The sequence below is a fragment of the Gavialis gangeticus genome, unplaced genomic scaffold, assembly GCF_001723915.1.
Source record: "Gavialis gangeticus isolate Ggan-Ray unplaced genomic scaffold, GavGan_comp1, whole genome shotgun sequence".
NCBI lineage: Eukaryota > Metazoa > Chordata > Crocodylia > Gavialidae > Gavialis > Gavialis gangeticus.
This window is the reverse complement of record NW_017729002.1, coordinates 1206480-1223540: the sequence shown is the minus strand read 5'-3', so window position 1 is coordinate 1223540 and position 17061 is coordinate 1206480. Positions and strand designations below refer to the sequence as shown.

General features: G+C 42.8%; 1 protein-coding gene across 1 annotated transcript in view; it reads left to right on the top strand.

Annotated features, from left to right (window-relative positions):
- Positions 1-17061, top strand: part of CPPED1 (calcineurin like phosphoesterase domain containing 1) — a 118017-nt gene that overhangs the window by 73229 nt on the left and 27727 nt on the right. The window contains exon 3 of the mRNA XM_019507420.1: positions 1735-2157. Coding sequence (XP_019362965.1) covers positions 1735-2157 — 423 coding nt within the window. The remainder of the gene's footprint in view (positions 1-1734; positions 2158-17061) is intronic.

The following is a 17061-nucleotide window of genomic DNA, read 5'->3' as shown; positions in this document are numbered from 1 at the left end:
CATTATAGGTAACAGTGCTAAAATGGAAGCAATATCTACAGACCTACAAACCAGTTCCCAAAAGCAAGCCTCTAAATACAATTTTCGAACCATCTGGCACAAAGTCCTTCTTTGGTGCCTTCATACTCAGAACATGGGGATTCCACTGTTCCCTGCCCTCGTGTTTTAAGAGAAAAAGACACAAATTATGTGGACCTTCTAACAGAAATGTGAAACACAGAACAGCCTGAGTTATAGGCAGTTCTCACCCTGAGGAGATTTTAAACCTACATCTTCTACTCCTTAAGAGAGTGCTGTGATCACCAAGCAATGGAACAGGCTGAATAAAGGTCCTCTCCATGCATCCTGTTGAAGTTGGCCCACTAGGCAAACAAGAAAACATCCATTGGTCAGAAGGAGTGCAAGCAAGACAATGAGAAGAGCAATAGATTAGAGAGGAAAGCAATCCCTTGGGATGCAGGTATGCTGCTTCTGATCCTTGTTGCCAAAACTGTTTTCTATAGTTTACATTAAAGAGTCATTGATTAAAAAAGACATAACTGTGACAGCAGAGACTGAAGAGGAAAACCAGGTCTTCTCCTTCCTAGGCAAATGGTCTAAGCTCCAGGATATTGCTTAGCAGTTGGGCTCAACCACTGCTGCCCTAGTCTTGAGAGCCAGACTGTGCACTTGTGATTTTCAGTGTAAAGAAATTCCTGACATGCAGCATGAGTTTGATCCCTCAGCTCCTGAAAGGGGTGGGAGTTCAGACACTGGTGGCTATCTTTAGGCACCAGGTTTTCTGAATTGCTCCCCGATCTCTGTTTAGAGTACCTAGACATCTAAACCTGAATCACTCTTTGGTGCTGCCGGAATTTCTCAAATGATTGTACCTGAGATCCTAGGTGTCTTGGGCAGCTGACTCACTGTGTGCCTTAGGAACACAATATGTGGGCATACCTGTGCCTGAAGAACAGATTTGAATCTGCTAAATCACTCTACTAACTAATTACACCTATTTTGAGAAGGACAGCTATCTCCAGCAGAAGTGTAAATATCTAAACATGCTTATTTTAGACATGAGGGGAGACAAATCACCAAAGTAAGCAGTTACCCTTCTTTAGAATTAGCACCATGTTCATTATTAAAACAGTCTCTTATATAAATGAGTTGCCACAAGACACTAATTACATTTTTGCTGCTTAAGTAGTTCTAGTAATGAGCAAAAATTTCATTCCTTTGCACAGACATAAAGTTTAAACCAGATGTTTACATTGTTTTTTTTACCCTTGTGTAAAACTTGATTTACACTGTCCAGTAATTTTGAATTTTCCTCAGTGGATCATCAGCCTATAGAATAATGCAGATAAAAAAACAACCCAACAAGCTTCAAATAGATGAAGAGTTGATAAAGCAACATACTGACTCAACATTCTTACAGCATCCACCGTCATGGAGCCTATAGATCCTTGTCAGCAGTTTTGTGCAAAGAAAAGTTTTGAGAATTTTAGAATACTAGGTATGGAAGAAGGCAGGAAGAGAATACATGAAAGGGGAGTCAATTTAGTTAATATTTCATTTTTTTTAAATTTATGTACATAACAGTTCACAGTTTTTCCTGCTATATAGTTGAATGATCAAAAAGATGGGAGTACTATATATGCTGTTGTATAAACAGATATAGGTAATGGGAGCAGAAGAATAAAGTATAAACATGAACTTCTGATAAATAACTCTGAGCTTTTCATTTTATAGGAACTCAGTGGCGAAACGACCAAGAGCGGGATTTGAAGAATGTTCTGAAGAAGGTTGACCAAGATATCCCATTGGTATTTGTCAGTGGAAATCATGATATTGGCAATGCTCCAACACCAGAAACTATAGATGATTATTGCAAGCACTGGGGCGATGACTACTTCAGTTTTTGGATTGGAGGAGTTTTCTTTCTTGTACTGAATTCTCAGTTATACTTCAATTCTTCTAAATGCCCTGAGTTAAAGCAGGCCCAAGATGAATGGCTTGATGGGCAGCTGGCTATTGCTGAAAAACAGAAGTGTAAACATGTAATTGTATTTCAGCACATTCCTCTATTTGTGAAAGACCCTGATGAAGACCATGACTACTTTAACTTAGAGAAGTCAGTTCGGCACAAGATCATGGAAAAGTTCCAGAAAGCAGGTATGTTTTCCCTTTATCTAATTTTTCTTTAATACCGTGGTACAAAATAAAGTTAAGTTCAGCATTCAAGATGATTTTTCTGGGTGATATCTTTTGTTGGAATGTATAGTTGGGTGAGATCTGAGACCAGCTTTTGGACACAAGGTACCTTCATTATGGCTACAACATAATTCCAACACTACCACAGCATGGAGGATATTTAAATTCAATGGTATTTCTTGCTTTTTAAAGAAATATATATGTCGTTTAACAGCATGATTGAGTGACTAATTTTGAATTCCGGGGGCATTTATTCACATGGTCTGGGAGGCAGGGTGGGGGTGCTTTAATTAGAGCAGTTCCGAGAGCCTCTCTAATTAAACGCCCAAAGCGTCACATCTGTCAGCGTTCCAGCACTGAAAAATAGTGGCGGGGACACTTTAACTAAAGCTCATCAAATGAGCTTTAGTTAAAGCACCCTGCCACCATTTTTCAGCTCAGGGACGCTGATACACATGATGCTGGAGTATGCTGGAGCGCGTTGGAGCAGCCTTAGTGCACATGTATAGGTACCTTGGGAACAGAGTCCAGTCAGATGTAGGTCCTGCAAGTCATTTAAACTTTTAAAGAAAGTTTAAAGACCATTATAATCTTTTATAGTTATGTGACTTTGCTAAAGCCCAAATTCTCCAAAGGTGAAAAAACTCCTTCATCTATATTTTAAAAGTTCAGCTGATAGCTTTAGGTACCTGTTTTTATCTGGTGTTTTTCCCAAGTTAGAGTAAAGATTCAGCCTTTAAATGTTACATTTGCCTGAAGTATTAAAAAAACAAGTTTACTGTGACTTCAGAACTTGCTTTCTCCCTACATTTGGCCAATTTTACAACCAAGGTATGATGCAGGCCAGATTTAGTTAATTTTGGGAATGATTCTTGCCCTGCTTTGGTTGACTGTTGAATTTTTCCTACACTGATAGGAGCCTTGAGAAATCCCTTTCTTGAGCAAAAAGACAGATAGGACCTGGGTCTGCCATGGCACTTGAATCCCATGTAAACTATAAGTACATTAAGCAGCTCCTTTTTCATAGCTGGTCAGGTGATTTTCTGCTACCTGCATTTGTGCTTCTGGATTTTCAGTCTTCTGACTTGGTGTAATCGTATTTACTGCTTCAACATCATACTACTGTTTTGAAGAGAGTGAATGATGGAGAATAGTTGCACTATTTTCTATTTTATTCTGCACCCAATTGCCAAGCCTGGAATTGTTTTCTAGGTGGCAGCCTAATTCCACCTAGAATCCTAGGAAAATGGGGCTGGAAGGGACCTCTAGAGGTCATGTAATAGGCAGGATCATCCCTACTTAAACTATCCCATACCTTGTCTAACATATTCCTAAACCTGGACAATCAACCCTCTCACATAATTACAAGGCATATTGCCCAGAGACACCAAAAACATCCTAATCTGCCACAGGTAAACAAGGGGTTAAAATGCAGTCCAGAGATCCAAGGAGAGAATCATGCCCCTCATGGCAGAAGAGGGCAAAATCACCTACAATCCGTACCACTCTGCCCACAAGGTAAAATACTTACCTGATCCCAAATGTAGCTATCAGTCTGATCCTGAGTGGAGGGGCAAGACCCTCTAAGAGGGACCTCCAGGTTTTAGTGCTGGCAGGAGCATTGGCACATGTTAGTCAAAATCCTCAGCCTTGGCTGCAGCCAACACCCAATGCTTCTGAGGTAGGTAGAAAAAAAACCCCAGATACTTGTAGCAACTCAAGGAGAAAAAATTCCTTCCTGACCCCATGTGGCAACCAGCGAAGTCCAGAAGCATGGGCTTGTCACAAGGGCAAGGGACAGAAATTGCACATAAACTGCTGCAAGTGACTGGAAACTGGTTCAAATCTGCAATAAAACAGAAGTTCACTGCACACAAACCATTTTCAAAATGGCTGAAACCAGTTTTAGATAAACGTGGATAGGTGTAGTATCGGTTAAATCGGTTTATTGAATTTCTGTCCCAGAGCCCCTCCAGATTCAAATTAACTTACAATTCCCAGTATCCCAGGATGCTTTACACTTCCCCCACAACGCCCCCTTGCAGGGTGGGCTGGCTAGCCTTCCTCCAACTAGGCAGGGAAGCGTGTTCTAGCACCTTCCAGCTTCTGCTCTGGGTCACTGCTGGTATGTGGCTACATTTCCAGAATGAAAAGTAAATGTCTGTTCACTTGCTTATTGGTTCAACCTACACAGCTTAGACTAATCTGCAAAGATTGAATCAATTCAGCTTTGGGCTTTTTGACAGTCTTTTTTTAGCCACGGGGAGCCATAATCCACAACTGTCTAAGACTCTAGTGGCTATGCACCTTTGCAGACCTAAGGGTTCCTTTTTCCTGATGGGAAAATGTATTGAAAGCTCTTAAATGAAATATCAGAAAACAGCTCTTCTGGACACTGGAGCTAGGGACAGAAATTACATATAAACTGGTATAAGTGATTGGTAACTGATTCAAATCTGTAACACAACAGAAGTTTAGTGCACATAAACCAGTTTCAAAATGGCCGAAACTGGTTTAAAATCAACCTGGATGGATGTAGTATCAGGCTTTATTTAGGTTACATTGGTTTATTGAACTTCTGTCCAAGACAGCCTCCAGATTCAAGCTATTTGCTCCAGCAGAGCAGAGAGGTATGCTCTTGCACCCTCCGGCTTTTGGCCTGGGCTACTGCAGACGTGGGTGCATTACTGGAATCAAAAGTGAATGTCTGTTCACTTGCTTATTTATTCAATCTATGCATCTTAGACTAACCTGCGAAGATTGAATTGATTCAGCCTTGGGTTTTTTGACTGCCTGTACTTAGCCTGGGTAAGGTCTGCTAGGAGACTCGCAAAGGAGGAATGTTTTTCCGTTAAAAAAACAACTGGTAAATGTGTACTTGTTGGGAAGTTGGCTGTCATAGAAATAAATTAGGTACTAACAGTTAATAGTGAAAAGGAGAAAATTTATAATTCCTATGATGTGTAGTTTAACATCACTTTTATGATGGGGCTTGTATCCATCATTGTTTTAAATTATGACTTCAGGACAGGGGCTCCAAATTTGTTCGTTTGGTGCTTTACACAGAGCTGATTAGAATAACACATATGATAAATAATAGCTGCTCATACAGTAGGAAGACTTTTGTCAGCAACTTGTTTTGAGTTGTATACGCAAGAAGGGGGGAGAGAGAGACTTACCTATATGAATAGGCAGTACATGTTTTGAAGCCTTCCAATCACTTTTTTTTTTTGCTTTAAAATTACCTCCTGAGAAATGGCTGTATTACCAGGTAAATGGATTCAGGTTATGTTCAGGGTGATGCAACTGGAAAGCTTACCTCTAGCAAAGAGTTGCTTTATGCAAATTTAGCTCATCTTTATGAGCCATCAACCTCAACCAATCCAGACATCTTGAATCTTACATATACAGTCCTGCTCCCCCAAAATTCTACATTCAGTAAAATACTGCTGCTGTAAGTCATTATATATTTTGACTAGATTGCTTTAGCTTCATAGTCCATTTCTAAAACTGTGGCCGCTGGGCCTCAAATAGCTGCTCTTGGGAAGCCTTCGCTCTGGTGGTAGACGTCAAGCGCCTTATGGACTCGTGTCACAGACTGAATAGATGTCTCCCCCTCATCGCCTCCCCTGTTCTCATCTGCCGCGACTTGTTGTTTCTCAGTAGGTGGGATTGGTCATCGAGTGTACTCAGTGGCCCATGGTTCACCCAGCGGTCATTCACGGGGCTCCACCACCCCTATACCCTGGCCTCACATCTCCTTCGGTGCGTCGTTCGACTGTTGGCCTCGTCTCCTCCGTTGGGATAATGCCTCCCAACTTGGCATCTAGGTGCCCATGGCCTATAGCCATGTACGCCCATGTGGGCCTACCCCTCAGCCCTCCTTGCCTCCACCCCTTCATTCGGGGAAACACAAAAAAAAAAAGGTAAACCTTCCAAGGCTTCTCCTCAGCCCTGTCCCTCGGGCATACCTGCACTCTCCCCCTATGCCCCTTCTTACAGGGTAACTAAATAAATGTAGTAACAAAACACAAAATAATAAGCCACTTCCTGACGTGGTGGCCCTCTGCCCTGGACTCTAGTGGGGGGGTTGCTTTACTCCTGACCCATCACCTCCAGTATTCACTCCCATCTGCCCATCAACCCGGCCGAGACCGGCAGCGATACCCACCCCGGCTGTAAACCCCTCAGGGCTTTCCCGGGGTCTTCTCCCCCTGGTGTGGTTTCCTCCTTGCCCCTGTCATCCTGGCACTCCCACCTGGGGTCTGCTTTGCCTCCGGGTGCAGTTCCAGCTCTGCCTCTGGCCGGCGTGCATGTCAATTCCTCACCATCCCATTCGGGCTCCAGTCGGGGTGCTCTGCCTTGCCCTGCCAGCGTCCACCCCTGCTTGCCAGGCTCTGAGGGTCCCATGGGGAGGATCCCTTTCACTCCCTGCGGCGGCTGCAGCTCCTGTCCTGTGCTGCCCACCTCCTCCGCAGTATCAGCTGCCATTTTTATTTTCACTGGCTGGCGTCTGAAGCTGACATCATCAGCCGGCCGTAATTGAATAAAGAGGTGGCTGATGAGCCATGCGGACTCTTCATTCCTCACCTTTTGCGCTGTGTCTAGTGCTGCCAGTAAGTATCCGCCGTTATTTCTGTCCCTGGGACAAAAACAATCTCCAGATTAACCAAATAGCAGAACAGAATAGATAACATTGTTCTAAAGTGTCAGCAAAATTATAGGCTCAACATTTTAAACACCTGTTTTTAAATATTGCAGCTTTTAAGTTCTATATCTGTGTTTGTGTGGTCTACCCTCCAAACTAATACCATTAATATCAGTAATCAATATTTTCTTTATAAAGGCCAAAAAACTATGACAGCAGCCCAGAAAACATCTTCGAGTGCTGGGCAGCCAAGAGAGGGAAATGTGTAGGGCCAGGAGGAAGAGCACAAGACAGAGCAGTGACTCTCAACCAAAGTGCCAGGCCTTGAGCACAGTGGGGAGCTGCACAACGTTAGCGCTGTTAGGTGTGCAAACATGATTCTCAAGATAAACCCAGAGGCTGTGTCCGCATGTGAACGGGCATTTGTTTCCCCAGGAACAAGAAGCGGTGGCACACCTTGTGTTGCTGCTGCTTGTCCCCAGGGAACACCCATGTTATGCATCCTCTGGTGAACAGCAGGTTATCCCAGGTGGGGTAGAGGAGGCTGGCCCCAGTAGCCTTACCTGGGGGCCTTGGGGAGCATGGCTCTGGCAGGCCAGGCTTCAGTTTTGGGCAGCAAATTCTGTTGCCACGTGCACCGTCCCACTCTTTTAAGGTGTGGGGTTTTTTGATCCCAGGTCAAGCAAACCCCCTGCGCTGCAAGATAGCAGTGCAGGGAATGACTTCATGTGTGGTGTGTGGCACTGCAGATGTATCTGCGGCACTACATACCATACATCTGCACTCTTCTGAACATGGCTAGAGATTTCATATAGGCATCCATAGTGTTAACAACATTCTGACCTGGGTGATCTTTCTGAATTCCTTGTAACAGAAGAATTGCCCATTTTTCTGTAGTCGAAAAGAAGGGAAAGCTAAGAGCTGGTATTTAACCAAGGCATGCCTTGACTCTATTAAGGGGTGTCCCAAGTCAAAAAAGATTGAAAACCACTAATCTAAATGGTGAAATGGCTATTGGTCTAGAAGATAACAGGGTCTTTATTCTAGCTTGGAGCCTTACTGCAGGTTCAAAGAAATTGATGGTAAACATGGGAGGATCTCCCTGTTTTATCCAGGACTTATGCTCAAGGACCATACTTGTACAGAGGCCCAGCTAGTGTCTAGCCTGCTGAGCATACATAGTTCCCACATGGACACTTCTGTATCTATGATGCGGGGGTAACAGAATCATGAAATGCATGCTGGTGCCAAAAAACATCTCTCAAGTGGTTGGAAAACTGCCATTTAGGGGAGCAAAGGATAACAGATTTCTATTCAGAGCGTTTTGCAATTAGTTAATTTCAAAATGATGAAATAAATTAGTACAGGGCTGTCTGTCTCCAGGCACTGCACACCCTTTGCTTTGCTGCTGAAGTCCTCCTGCCTTCTTGAGCTTCCACTGCCTGTCCCCCACCCCTGGGAGCAGGGCAGATTCGCCTGGCCTGTAAGGCTGAAGGCTTGGAGGACCGGGGGGATCTAGTGCAGTGTCCATGCCAATGCTGTGCAGTGCATGTCACCTATCATATAGTTGTGGGGGGTGCATCTTCATAGCAGAGAGAGGGGTCCACATGGCAAGGGAAGGCGCCAGCGCTGTGTGTCCCTGAGGAGGGAGGGAGTGGAGGAACCTCATTGCTTTAGGACACTTGTGTGGTGCATCAGCAGCTCATGTGGTGTGGCTGGGGGAGGGAGGGCAGGGGTTGCACAGTGCAGCATATGCCATGTACAGCAGTTGCCCAGGTTGTGTGTTGGACAGCCCTGAGTTAGTCCGGCGAACAACTGACGAACTGGTATATTTATTGAACTTGGTTCATCCTCTGGTTTTTTTTTTTTTTCCTCTAGTCACTTGTTTATAGTGGGATTTCATGGTCATTTTGCTGTAATGTATCTAGTTGTACTGAAAAGCCAACCCTTAGATAGGTCAAAATTAGCCAGTACTAAGAGACCATTCAAATGCACAGATTCCTAAAGGCTCATCTTTTCTGAGCCTCCAGTCCCCGAGTGCACCAAACAGGCATCCCGTGCATCTGTTTTAATACAGGAAAAATTGTAGATTGTTGTATGAATGAGTTCATGATTTAATACTTAGTATCAGCAATCCAATCAATAGAACATTTGTGTTAATTAAAAAAGTGAAATGAGTACAAAGAGCAGACAGTTTGCAATACAACTGCCCAATTGAGCATCCTGTGAAAAATTCTGTGAATCAAAAACTGTGACTCTGAGTTTCCTTAGTAACAGATGCATCCTGTTTCCATTTTTCATTCTCTTGAAGTACCTTCTTTGTATGTCTACAAAATGTTGATAGAGTACAAATAAACAGTTATCATGGTAGGACAGATACACAGATGTGCAGTAGCACAGTTATTTTCTGTCTTTATGCTTTGCCCAAGAATAATCAATTTCAGCACATCCTTGGTTATGAAATTGGTTTCCCCACTAATTCACCTGATACATACTTGGAGTAAGATACAGACAATAGATAATGAAATCCCAGTCTTCCATGTGCATTTTTTTAAACCAGTCTGGTTTTTGCTGCTTAAGAAGGTTAACTTCCTACGCTCTTAATATTTATTACAATTTTCTGAATCTAATCTGAGAAAATTATTTTGGCCTTTTCTTGAAAGATTTTCTCCTCCTGATGTTCTGCTACTTAGTGGAGTGGTTGGAAATCCTACCCAGGACTGTTTATAATTATGAAATATTCTAGTACAACATTCTCTTCTGCAGAGGTTAATAAGATATGTTTCTTTGCAATTGGGATATCTTTCCTGCCTTTTTTTCTCCTGCAAGATAAAAGGGTATGTTTTTACTGCCATCAAAATCAGGGGTCAAGCCCAGAAATATCAACATTTTTACATCTATAACTCTTTTAGGGAAAGAGTAAAACCATATAAAAGACATAAAATCAATTTTATTGTAACCAATTACCAGGGGAAGTATTTGTGCTTAGTAGGGTTATTTAGCTAGTTTTGATTTTACTATAAATGAAGAAAGAACCTACGGCGTTAGGAAGTAAGTAGGATGTTACTGCCTAGATTCTTCAACATAATTTACTTTATTTCATGATATTCAGTAATTCTTTTTTTTTACAAATTCAGAGTTCAGATTTGGTGTGGTTATTCTCTTATCACTTACATTTAACATAATGTTTTTAATTTGATTTTAGTATCATCCCATTCCTTACAAACAAGCAAAGATAAAAGACTAACTGCGGAAGCTACATCTGGTACAAAATGCTGAATTACATTTCTCACATTAGAAGTGTCCTTAACAGTTGGGCTAATTAAAGATAGAATCATGTCCTTACAATAAATATTTATAAAATTGAAAATCTGGCACTTGAAAATGTGTATTACTGCTTTACAAAGTCAAACCATACAGAAAACTGTAAATCTAAAAAAAAAAATGACTTACCTTTCCACCTATACTTTTTGAATGTATTGTAAAATATATTAAAATTAGAAAAGGATTTAATTAGGAATGCAACAGCTCCGTTCTGAGCAGTAATTCTCAGCAGGTAGAAAATCATTTGTCAGGCTGTATTGATATTACTTTTGAACTTTTTGGCTTCTGTTTTCAAAAACTGGTCTCTTCTGTGCATGTGTGTGCATGCTAAGTGAAGAAAGCCTTCAAGAACAACATGAAATATAACTGACACATTTGTGTGCATTTGGATTTGCTGAAACAGAACCAAATCAATGACCAAGGAGAGGAGAGAAGAAATATGGTCATGGTTTAGTGGGGTTATCATGGCAGAAAGCAATATAAACAGGTGAGAGACTTTAAGAAGATGATTTTGTGCCCAACAGAAAACTACTTGGAAGTAGAGTTAATGAAATCTTGTCTGTCTGTCTGTCTCTCAAATTAAAAAAAAAAGTTTTAGAATTCATCCAAAGAGCCTTTTTTCAGACATGGTAAATTAATAAAGTTTGCGCATATAAAAATACTCAAACTAACATTTATTTTAAATAGTAGTAATAATAGCTGTACTGTTTGCAATTGTACACTGCAGAACTTGGTACAAACTTTATTTGTTAAGGATCTAAGGAACTTTACACAAAAAAGACACTACCGTGTTTGTGAGCTCAGGGTTTTAGGATAGGAAACTGTGGTTAGGAGGATGAAGATTTTAGAATACTATATTCTTTGCATACCACAGCACCATTCTTCCAATAATCAGATGTTAGAATTTGGGGGGTGTATGTTAAGTGAGGAATACAGTAGTGGCCTTCTCTGTGTTTGCTGCTGGGCAGGAACTGGAACCAGGGGCTGTGCTCACTGCCAGGCAAGGGGCTGGAGCTGGGGCTTTTCATGCTGCCCAACTGGGGCTGGCTCCCCTGGGGCTGCCATTCTGTCACTCCCTCTAAATCAGTGTCTGGAGCTGGTGTGCCTTCTTCCTTTAGTTAAGCTACTGCTGGGCTACCTAGCAGCTGGTTGTGGACACTAGGACCAGGGACAGATATTACACATAAACTGGTTTAAGTGATCAGAAACTGGTTTAAACCTTTAACAGAACAGATGTTCAGTGTACATAAACCAGTTTGAAAATGACTGAAACCGGTTTGAGATGAACCTGGTTGAATATAGTATCAGACTTAACTGATTTGGGTCAAGCCAGTTTATGCAATGTCTGTTCCAGACCCCTTGCTGGTTTAAGATAAACCAGACTCTCACAGCATGCTCTGTGGACTGGGCGGGGCTCCCTGCTTCACATCAGGGCTGGCCTCCCCTCTGCTCCCTGGCTTCAGCTCTGACGAAGACTGCCAGCTGCTTCCCCCCTCCCCCTCAACACTCCTTGCTAAGCAGGAATTCACCCCTCTCCTCTGTCTTGCTGAGGGAGGTGCCTTTGTATTAGCTAGCAGACCATGTGCTGGCTACCATCCGTGCTGAGTCAACAGGTAGAATCAAGAGGCAAAATCAACAAGTAGCTGGTAATGTCCCTCTGTTTTTTTAATGGGCTAATGAACACTGTTATCAGTTCCCCCCCACACACTCCTGGCTTAGTGACTAATGCCAAGCTGGTGGAGTGCAGGGAGGCCCCCATGCGCTCTGCGGCAGACCTAGAAGTGGACCGGGAGTGCTTCCAGTCCACTTCCAGGTTCGTCGCCGAGCATGCAGGACCCCGCACCCCCTTTGGCACTCCTGTGGGACACTCCATCCATCCCGGCATCGCAGCGTTCACGAACTGTGCCGGTTACCTCAAGGCATATAGAAAAAACATTTAAGAATGTGTCTATGGCCAAATCGCTGATTCTCTGAATCGGCATCAGATCTTTAGGTTCAAATTCAGCCAAATCGAGTTGGGGACAGTGATCCAAATCAACAAATTGGATCACTATCCCCAATTCAGGCGGAATCCGAATCCAATACAGCCTGTTTAGTACACCCCTACTAGCGATCTTCTATGATTCCACATAAGATCATGTATACAGTTGCTAGAACAATGTTGAAGTTCTTCAAAATGCTTTCCCTTACTATGTAGGATTAAATATTTATAAATATAATCCTATCTGTATTCTTGTGGTTCCTCTAATGTTGACATGGAGGAGATGGGACAGTAGATGGCTTCTGAAAAGAGTACACAAAATGCATGTAGACCACTGGTGCTCAAGCTTTTGGCTCTATAGGCCAGGTGAGTGGCAGAAGGCCTGTCAAGCCTTGCACACCAAGATTGGGTCTTGGGGCCTAGCACTACCGTCTCCTGCCCCCACACATTGGGGTTGGGTCCTGAGGGCCTGGCATCATCCCCTCCCACCGTCACTAGCCAGGATTGGACCTCAGAGACCCATTGCCACTCCTTCTTATCTCCCCTACACAGTGATTTGGCCATAGGGTCCGTCAGCACCTCCACCCGGCCCTATACACTGGAATTAGGCACACAAGGTATGAAAATGTGGCAGCAGGGGAGCAATGCCACTGCTCCCCCAGCACCAAATTTCTAGACTTGTAGGGAGCCCCATAGGCCAAATGACAAGGTGTCATGGGCCAGATCTGGCCTGTGGACCAAGAATTGAGTACCCCTGATGTAAAACTAATGGTGCTTTGGATTTTATCAGAAAATTAAGGATGATGGGAGGACTTCAATTCCTCAACAGCTGTTTTCAGTGAGTATATATCCTTCTTTAAAAAGCACAGTGGACAGGAACTAACTGTTTTTTACAGACTATAATCTGAGGTCAGCGTTTGCAGTATACAGTCCTGTTAATATTATACCCATGCAGCTTTTGCTTCTCTGCTTAGTGCTACAGCACATCCTAGCCAGATAGGTGAACACTCCAGCTTTTCAAGTTGTAATGAGAGAGAAATCAATTTCATTCCACAAGAGATAGATAAGATGCTGTGGAAGGTTACTAAATACTGTCATTTGCTATGTAGCACTGGAGTCTTGAAAATGATGTCTAGGATCTGGCTAGAGGGGAAAAAAAAAGGTATTGTGAGGAAGTTCTTGATCTGAACTGCATCTGTGTTATTGTGCTAGAAGAACATTCTGAAGTGAAAATCATTTTGAGAGCAGATATTTTTCTGAACTGGCCACAGAGTCTGTTCAGACTTTATAAGGTGATTTATGCTGCAGGGAGAGGCAAGTCTGTTTGTGTCTGGTGCTCTAAAGGAAATGCTCAAGAGCAGAGCCAGTAGCATACTCAGGATTATACAGTTGCATTTGCCAGAAACATTCTATCTTCTTTAAAAATATTCTTAAAAGTTGTATCCATCTGAGCCAGGATACTATTAACTTGTTCAAATGCCTATTAAATTCTGCAGCTCATAGCAGTTTACACTATACATCAGTGATCCTCAACCTGTGGCTTGCAGGAAAACTAGTGTTTTCCACTAGTAAGCATTTCTCTAGGTTGGCAGAGAAACTAGTGTGTTACATGCTAAGTACTGTTTCCTAGGGGCCAGCAAAGGTCAAGGACCACTGCAGTACATAACTACTTACCATCACAGCACTGCTTCCCAAGTCAAACCCTCCACTATTTTTCCCCCTACTTACAGTTTATCTCTGTTGTTGCTGCTGTCTGGCACTTAGAGCCTTTGGGACAAGCTGACGTAGGCTGCTTGCAGGCATTTAAAAAAAAAAAAAAAAAAGCAGCACTTGGCGTGCTTAGGCCAGTGCATGTCCAGAAGAGGCAGTGTGTTAGTTGAACCTGGCTTACCCAATGTCTGTATAGAGCAGGTGCTTTAGTGGAGCTTTTTTGGCACTTCTATCTAATAGCTGATTGAATCTGCTTTAGCTAAAAGCACCAAAAAGCTCCACTGAAGCATTCAATCTATACAGACGCTGCTGAGCCAGGTCAAAGTAACGTGCTGCTTCTTCCAGTAAAGCACAGTTTTGTGGGGTTTTATTGAATGTCTGTAAACAGCCATAGTGTCTGTATCATTTTATTTATGGAGACCCTCGCCTTGTTTGGTCAGTGTTGATTGGGTTAGGGATACGGCTAAATATTGGGATTTTGTATGAGTATAATTCAATTTAAAATATAAACTGTTTTATTGTGAAATCTAATTTAAAGCACAAAAATATAATATTTGGAGTGGAGAAAGTTCGTTCGCATATGTACCTCCCCCCCAAGAAAATGTGGTCTTAATCCTGCATTCAGGTTGGAGTTCTCTTATTGATTTGAATAGGACCAGAACCAAGTGATTAAGTTCTTTGCTGAATCAGACCTTGCAGGAACCATTAACCCAAAACATTTTCATTAAATTCTCCAGAGAGTAAGTGGAAAGAGCAAAAAGGACAAGACTGTGCTCATTACACATTTATTATGTCATTCATATTTCCACTGACTTGGACTGTGGCAGATGGAAAAAGGCTCACTTGCTGAGGAAAGCATTTATTTAATAGACGCCTCACTCTTACTAAAACATGCTGCTTTCAATTTCCTAAGCTAATTCCAGGCATTCTGTCCCTAATGTTGGAAAATGTATTTATTGTTCTGTATTTCATTTTCATGCGGGGTGGGGGGCAGGTTGTTTGTGTTTTTGGTTTTGGTTTTTTGTATGTTTTTCTTTGTATACTTTCACACACTGGATTTAGATCAGATCTAAGCTATGAACCATTTCCTTGGCAAGTTAAGTTTTGGATCCTGTAAAAGTCTTGCATGAAAAATTTCCCCATCTTTGAATTAGAGCTAGAAAAAACTCCATACAGATTTAGGTGAATCTCTAAATAAAAACCATAAGTATGAACTTAAATATAGAAATCAGAATCATACACCGCAGTAATATAGAAGAATTGATTGTCTAGAATCCAGTCTAAATTCAAGTCTGTCTGCTTGGAGAAAATTGTTTACTAGGTGCCGATTACCATATGAAATTATTTAATGTTTCAGGATAACATTTCCAAGTTTGTTTTCCATGCCATTTTAACTTACTCGGAGCTCTCTCTGGTTGTCACAATTTAGATTTCCTGTGAGATTAGGATTCAATTTGTGCTGCCTGAATTAACTTATTTTAAATCTGCCATTGGCATTTTGTAGGTATTTCAAGAAATTAGGAAAACAGATATCTTGTCACTTTGGAAATTTCTCCCTTAGTTTGTGGCTCATTCCTGATGTAAGACTCATATTTTTGCCCATTTTGAATCTGATTCCAATGGAGGAGTAAGTTAATTCAGTACTTGGGGTAGTGGTGTTTGGGTTGGGTGGGGGGAAGGGGTTCAGGGGAAGGAAAGGCTTCACCTGCCTGTACTCTCTGCACACTGAAGGCAGTTGCTGCCATTGTAACAGTGTCTGCTCCAGTGGGAGCAGCCCTGTGGCTTGGGCTCCCTGGCAGCTGTGCCTAGTGCCCCATTCCCCGCGACCCATATGCCTTTAGGCACGGGGCTATGCCTGCTGTGACAAAGGCTTCTTGAGTTGATGGGAGAAGGAGCACTGTTCCACTTGTCCCCTGCCCCCTAGATACACTGCTGGGTGCAGGGCGGTATTTCTCACTTCCTATAGCTGGGCACCCCAGGATTGCCCCTGCCAGGGCAAAGACTCCCCAGGGTGGGGGATTCTGGCAGTCCCTCATAGTCAGTACCCAGGGCTGGTACCCCCACCTCCATTATACAGCAGTCTGATCCATTTGTTTGTACGAAGGTCCAGTGTAGCTCTTCCTTCCTAGGACTTCTAGAACTGTGACCCAGAACCCTGATGATTTTTTGATGGAATTCAAAACTGCTGAATTGCACGTTATCACACCTCTGGGCAGAAGCTAGAAGCTTGGGGCACTGTCTTAACAGTGGCCTGTCTAAGCCTTCTGAGAGGACTTCATGGAAACTTTCCTCCTTCCCCTGAAGCCTTTGGGAAGTTTGTTAGTCTGCAGCTATGCATCTTACTGGTGTTGTAATACTATGGCAGAAAGGATAGTGTAGTCCTTGTTTGGTTAGAAGGCCAGTACTTAACTCCCCTTTCTCCCAATTTCATGGAATTAATGTCCCATTCACTCCCACACAAATAGTCTATTTAGATTCATAACCCCTCCATTTTCCCCAGCAGCTGCCAGGTACGTGCAGGGACCAAAGCCCGCTTTCTCCTGGGACTGGTGCATACCCATTAAGGCTGTGTGAAATGCCAGCCTTTTGTTTTGGTTTCGGATTTGGTGTTTCAGAGGGACAGTGTTTCATTTCGGTGTTTCATAGGGCTGTCTGAAACGGCTGTGTTTTGTTTAGTTTCGGATTCAGCGTTTCGGAGGGACAGTGATTCGTTTTGGTGTTTTGAATTGCTGTTCTGTTTCGTTTCAGCCAAAACTGTTTCGAAGCTGTTTTGAAATTTTGACAGTGTTTCAATGTTTTGTCTGTATGCTATAATAGGGAATCACAAAACTACCTATACCTTTGTCATTTCTTGCCAGATTTGGATGAAACTTACAGGGATGCTAGCCCCTTCTGAGGCCATGAAGCCTGCCAATTTTCAAGGAAATAAGTGCAGGGGTTTCTTGGAAATTGCACCCCATGGTGCTGACAAGCAGAACTCGTGACATGTGTGACACTGCGTGTGTTAAGATGCAGCAGGGTGAAAACTGCAGGGATGGTAGCCCCTCACAACTCCCCTGCAACCAGTAAGCTGCAGGCCTTTCAAAGATCTTACAGGTCTGGACTTTCCCCAGCCAGGACTGCGGTGGCTAGAGGTTATCAGGTGCCTCCTGCTCCTACCCACCTTTCTCCAGGAAGGTTTGCGGTCCTGGCATTTCCTGAG